At 45.6% G+C, this 6920-nt stretch overlaps 1 protein-coding gene across 1 annotated transcript in view; it reads right to left on the bottom strand.

The window, feature by feature from the left end:
* pofut2 (protein O-fucosyltransferase 2) overlaps positions 1-4789 on the bottom strand; it is a gene marked incomplete at its 5' end in the record, with an annotated part of 28994 nt that extends 24205 nt beyond the window's left edge. The window contains one exon of the mRNA XM_083638668.1: positions 4614-4789. Within this exon, the coding sequence (XP_083494794.1) occupies positions 4614-4789 (176 nt within the window). The remainder of the gene's footprint in view (positions 1-4613) is intronic.
* Positions 4790-6920: the final 2131 nt, after the last annotated feature.

Genomic DNA, 6920 nt, shown 5'->3' on the forward strand with positions numbered 1-6920 from the left:
TCACTGGCTTAAGGGTGCGAAGTTCACAGTACTGACGGATAATAATCCACTGACTCATATTTTGACTAAACCAAAACTTGATGCCTGTGAACAAAGGTGGGTGTCCAAGTTAGCCCCCTATGATTTTGATTTGAAGTACATTGCGGGGACACAAAATGTGCCAGCTGATTTGCTCAGTCGTATACCCTTCACCAAAGAGGGAGAGACGCACCATGTAGCTACTGGAACAGTGCAGGAGATCTTACGACTATCTGTCGATAATCAAATCCCCACAGTTCATGACGAAATTGAGACAAAGACCTACACGGAGGTCTCTAGGGATGAGGTGAGGGCTGTGGTGGATGACTGTCTCAATCGCCAGGGTATTGTGTCTACCTGTATTGCCCCATTGATTCAGCAATATGCTCAGCAGTTACAGGGGGGACAGCCTACTCTCCCAGTCTTTTCACTTGGTGATCTAATAGAAAAGCAGCAGGCGGATGAGACCATAACTCGCACTATCTACTATGTAGGAAGGAAGCGTAGGCCGTCACGTCGTGAGCGGGAATATGAAACGATGGATGTACAGAGGCTATTGAAACACTGGGAGAAGCTGGAACTGAGGGATGGGATTTTGTACAGAAATTCTAGAGACAGTAATGGCAGAAAGAGGTATCAGTTCGTGGTGCCATTATCTTTGAAAGCGGATGTATTGAAAGGTACCCATGATGACGCTGCCCACCAAGGTCAGGCAAGGACACTCCATCTCATTAGGCAGAGGTTCTTTTGGGTTGGTATGGATGAACAGGTTAAGGACTATGTCATGAGATGCCGGCGGTGTGTGGTGAGCAAATCGCGTCAACCGGAGACCAGAGCTCCTCTCGAGTCAATTAAGACCTCGGCCCCCCTAGAACTCGTCTGTATTGACTTTTGGTCAGCTGAGGGTAAAGATGGGGATAGCGTTGACGTATTGGTTGTGACAGACCATTTTACTAAAATTGCCCATGCGTTTCCATGTCAAAACCAGACAGCGAAGCAGGTTGCCCAGAAATTATGGAACAACTTTTTCTGTATATATGGCTTCCCGCAACGTATTTTGAGCGATCAAGGGGCGAATTTTGAGAGTAGACTTATTGCGGAATTGTTGGAAATTGCCGGCGTGAAAAAGTCCCACACAACACCATACCACCCGATGGGGAATGGTCAAACAGAGCGATATAATCGCAGTCTGGGGAATATGATCCGTGCTCTGCCTCCTCGGTCAAAAGAAAAGTGGCCTCAAATGATACAGACTCTCACTTTCGCCTACAACTGTACGGTACATGAGACAACGGGCTTCGCTCCATTTTATCTTATGTTTGGCCGCACACCTCAACTCCCTGTTGATGCAATGTTTGGGGCTGTTTTGAGGGATGACACGGTCGTGGGATACGATGAGTTTGTTGACTCTTTTCAGAGGGACCTGCAAGAAGCGGTTCGGGTTGCGCAGGGGAACACGAGTAGAGCGCAAAAGAAACAGGCGAGGGAGTATGACAAAAAAGCTCGTAGTTGTACGCTGGACATAGGGGATAGGGTTCTTCTATCAAACAGGAAAGAGCGGGGCAAGCGGAAGCTCGCTGATGTATGGGAATCTACTGTTTATGTTATCAATTGGAAGAATCCTGATTTGCATATTTATAGAGTCGTTGACCCTTCTACCAACAAAAGCCGAGTGGTACACCGCAATTTCTTGCTTCCTGTGAACTTCCTCCCATTGGGAGAGGATGAGCGTGATACAGTAATGTCCAGTCTGTCAGAGGATAATTACGTTGCGGCGAGGGCAAGACCACATGCCCCGTTAGAAGAGATGGAGAGTGAGGGTGATGATCATAGGACTGCTGTATGGGTTCTCCACAACCATGGCCCAGACGCTAACGATGGAGTTTGTGAGGCCTCTGAGTGTTCACTAGGGCGGGAGAGTGTTGCCCAGAGTAGCACGACCGAGGATGATGATAGTCAGGCGACCTCTGAGATGGGTCAGTCAGGCAACGCGTACTCCGGGGATTCAAGCAGTGACAGGCCTGATTTGGGTGTTCAGTCCTTTTCTAATGGGAGTATAGTACAGGACATAGGTGGTGCACCAAACACTTCTGGGGAGGGTGGACTCCCGGTGAGCGAACCCAAGGGTCGGGATGGGGTTACGAGTGTCGCTGCGAGTGTCGCTGCTAGTCCCTATTCACAGGACCGAAGCAATGCCTCCACTGAGACAAGGAGGGGCTCTCAGGGCAAGACACATGAGTCCCTGTCACATAAATCCACCTCGTATCTGGGGGAGAGTAGTGGGAGGCGGACACGATGTGGAAGAGTGGTCAAGCCAGTTGAGAGGTTGATTGAGGTCATGAGGATGCTTGTTGCAGTACCAGACATGTATGACACTATTGAGACATTTTTAGATGCGTTACTCAAAGTCATGGGTGCCCATCATGGAGTTGGGTGAATCTTTAGGAGTGTCATGTTTCTATGCACAAAATCTCAAATCGAAAGACAGAGCGGGAATGGGTGAGATATGGGTAAGATGATGTGTAATAGGCACGCCATTCCTTTGTACTATTGTAAGTACAGTTCAAAGAACAGCCTATGGCTAAGGTTTACCCTTTGGTGAGGACTATGAATTTGGTTTAAACACACCCACGATTTTCCCTGCTATGACGAAATTTGAGGTATAATGGGTTGATGGAATTCTAGGGGGGTGAGTGTAACAGGGTAGTATAGATTTCATCAACCCATGTAAAGTGTTGGTAATTTAGAAGGGTTACAAAACAGTTCTATAAGTTCCAGTTAAATGTGAAGCATTTTCAATGTCGGCCAAGTCTTTTATTTCTTTTATTTTATTTTAGTTAAGAAAGCAGTATCTATGAATGTAATATTCTGTCTCTTTCCCCGTGGAATTGAATATTGGTACATTCCTGTTTGAACTCGCATTCTGTCTTTTCCCCCCCGTGGGATAGAATACTTGGTATGTTCCAGCCTGCTTTTCACAGAGCGCGCTCACTTCCTCTTCAGTTGAGCGAGGCGACTGAAAAGCAGGTTTGTACTTTTTTCCTCTTGGTGTAAAATACATACATACAGGTAATTTTCCATGCAGAGATAAATCCGTGCATAGGTTAGCACAATTCCAGAGCGGTTCGTTCTTATGTCCCCTCCTTATCATTGTAAAAGATTCAACTTTAAACGTAACTACCAAAGTGTTTATATTAATTCACGTTAGGTTTTCACGTAGGTAGAAGCCCAATAATGGCGGCGCTGGTGTTGTTATCAGCAAGTAATTTGGTTAGTTTAAAAAAAGGAACTCTGATATAAATGGAAATGGTATTTTGTATGTATGTATAAAAAATGGTTGTACCTTGTCCATGTGTGTTAAGTGTGAACAGAAAAATGATTGTAAATGTATAAGTAAAAGATATCCTGTTTGTATTCACTCAGTGATAGTGGCTGTGACCGTCCTGTCTGCCTGTACACTCACTGCTTGGATATTTTGTCTGTTCACACAGGTATGTGATGACACTGTTGTATTAAGATTCATTTATTTTATTATTATTTATTATTTTTAGTTTTTATATGCAATTGTATAGGACTTCCTCTTGAGTTGAGCGAGGCGACTGAAAAGCAGTGATAGTGGCTGTGACCGTCCTGTCTGCCTGTACACTCACTGCTTGGATATTTTGTCTGTTCACACAGTAAAGTCAAATCAACCTGAATGCTGTCCTTGTGACTTCTTGGGGAGTTCCTGCCGTGTGCAGCTGGTTACACAACTATCAACAACTAGCCAACATATATCAAAGCTGGTGGGCTTTATGGAAAGAGCATGACTCAAACTGGTTGACTGTTATATCAAACTGGTCATTCAGTGGCGTTTTATCGACACATAAGTTTGTAGTTCGCTGCTAACAGCAGTATTTCTGCCGTCTACTTCATCATCAGAACGTGAGGGGTTCGCCCATTGTGCGTGTGTGTGTGTGTGTGTGTGTGTGTGTGTGTGTGTGTGTGTGTGTGTGTGTGTGTGTGTGTGTGTGTGTGTGTGTGTGTGTGTGTGTGTGTGTGTGTGTGTGTGTGTGCGTGTGTGTGTGTGCGTGTGTGTGTGTGTGTGTGTGTGTGCGCGCGCGTGCGTGTGTGTCGACATGACGTCGACTCCGCCCTTTAAAAGCTGGCGTCACCGGGCTCTTCTCACGGGAAAAAGAACTCCGCCTGAATGTATTCACCTACCAAAATACATTGGAGACCGAGCAGAGCAGGCTAACCATGAGATTATTCTACTGAAATAAAGTGCTGCCTGCGGGGGTCGTCTATACGCCGAATTTACGAGAAGACGGTCATGTTTAATACAAGGTTAGATTATAGCAGGTAACCTTACCTATGTTTGCAAATACGCAAGGCGAAATTAAACTGCTTTTTTTTAATGGAGTTTGGCATTTTAGTTATCTCTATACGAGAGAACAGGCTTATTTACGCCGCCAAAAAGGAATAGTAGCTAGGAGAGAAACCTCTCGGTGTGGTAGTCTATTATCTACTGAATATCACATTATGGAACCGATTAATATTAATGCAGTTACATTACGGCTAGAAAGCTCATTACACTGAGCAGCAAGCAATCTCACCGTAGGTCTCGAGCTGCAGCGACGGGTACGGTGGCCGTGCGGCTTGCACTGAACACGTCGTTTGTGTTTACAGCAACTCCTGTTGTAAACACGATTAGCAGAGACAGACAGAATTTGACGAAAGATTGCGTTGAAACAATCAATATCGCTGGAATAGACACTGCTCTGTGCGCCATGTTTCTTCCTCCAGCCACGCACTTCCGGAAGAGTTAGAAGCGTCCATAGTTGCATAGCAACCATAGTAACAGGGGCCCACTCCCGCCCACTCCCGCCCACTCCCCACTGGGGTGGAGACATAGACATATATAAAGGCTAGATGGCTTACCCGCGCTGCCGGTCAATGGAGAGCGACGTCGTCGCATGGTGGCCATCTTGCTACGGCACCACAGCTTTATATATATTTATGGGTTAAAAAAACGCTAACATTTTATTATTATTTTTGGCTCCAAATTACACCAAACTTAAACTGCAGCATCATCATCATGAGATGAATTCACGCACCTAGTTTCATCCATTTTGCTAGGAGCTATGAGCATCTGTTGTTGGGTTAGTATTATCACATCAGATGATCATAACTCCTAGGGAAATGGATGAAACTGCATGAAACTTTGTGCCTGAATCCCTCTCATGGCATAGATGCTTCGGTTTAATTTTGGTGTAATTTGGAGCCCATCAAAAAAATAGTGTTTTTAGTGTGTTTTTTTTTGTTGTTGCCATATCTCGGGAACGGAATATGCTTGTAATAAACCAAACCGTTTGTAAATCCGTCAAGATTTCAGCGAGTTATGAGTATTTTTGTCTGTGCACCCTCCAACAGCTACCATAGAACGTACCAGAAAGCCTGCCGTAGCAAGATGGCAGCGCTTCAACGACGCTGGTGACTCCGCCTTAAGCCATCTAGCCTTATATATGTCTATGGGTGGAGAGGCCAGTGTGTCATGAGCTACAGTCTATGGTCATGAGCAGGAATTTATTACTTCCGGTCAGGATTTTTCAGAATAAAAGCTGTCATAAAAAATCGATAAAATAGAATGTATTTCTGCATTCATTGTTGAATGATACCGCAATTTAATTTGTTAATTTAGCGGCTAAAGCCTATTGAGTGCAGACAGCCCCTCACTTAAGGGTTCTGATTCTGTGTGGTGCTGATGGACAGCTCCTTTTATCATTAAAAAAGTGCTCTGAGGACGCATTATTTGACCTACATAGTGTTTACGGTCGCATGTGGGCCACAAACATTAGGCAAAAGAATAACAATAGTTTAAAAAGAAGAAGGTTAGATTCAAGATTCAATTTAATAGTTTAATAACCACAGCAATTAAATTACAAATGAGGAATTTGACTTAGTGCAAGTATGCAGTGCAGCGGTCACATCAGAACAACACTCTCAAATTATATAGAAAGTGTAAAGTAAAAAGTTATTTATGATGGGGGGTATGGTAGTGTCCGTGGGATAATGTCAGTGGAGGGACGCCAGCCTGTGCTCAGGGGACATGGTGTGGGGGGGGGGGGGGGGGGGGGGGGGTTGATGAAGTCCTGATTATCCTGATAAAAACATCCTGATAGTCTGCCCTGAAGCACTATACTGATCAGCTGGCCCCAGTGTTCACCGACATCTTCAATGCCTCATTGGAGACATGCAACGTTCCAGCCTGCTTCAGTGCTCAACTATTATCCCCGTCCCCAAAAAGACAAGGTCGCCTGCAGTTCACCTACAGAGCCAACAGGTCTGTAGATGATGCAATAAAAAACCCTCCACTACATTCTCACGCACCTGAACACTGCAGTATGCCAGGGTCCTGTTTGTGGACTTTAGTTTGGCCTTCGACACAATCATCCTGGCCCTGCTGCACGAGAAGCTCTCCCAGCTGGGTGTGCCCGACTCCATCTGCAGATGGTCCACAGACTTCCTAACAAACAGGAAGCAGCACGTAAGGCTGGGGAAGCATGTCACCAACTCCTCGACCATCAGCATCGGAGCTGCCAAGGGCGGTGTCCTCTCTCCATACTTTTTCTCCATGTACACCAACAGCTGCACCTCTAGCCATCAGTCCGTCAAGCTTCTGAAATTTGCAGATGACACCACCCTCATAGGGCTCATCTCTAATGGTGATGAGTCTGCGTACAGGCAGGAGATCAACCACCTGATGACCTGGTGCAGTCAAAACAACCTGGAGCTCAATGCTCAAAAGACAGTGGAGATGGTTGTGGACTACAGCAAGAACGCAGCCCCACTTGGCCCACTTAACGCTGGGTGACTCCCCAGTCAACACTGTGGAGTCCTTTGACTTCCTGGGCTCAATCATC

The sequence above is a fragment of the Poromitra crassiceps genome (genome assembly GCF_964638095.1).
Source record: "Poromitra crassiceps genome assembly, chromosome: 6".
In the NCBI taxonomy this organism is placed as follows: Eukaryota; Metazoa; Chordata; class Actinopteri; order Beryciformes; family Melamphaidae; genus Poromitra; species Poromitra crassiceps.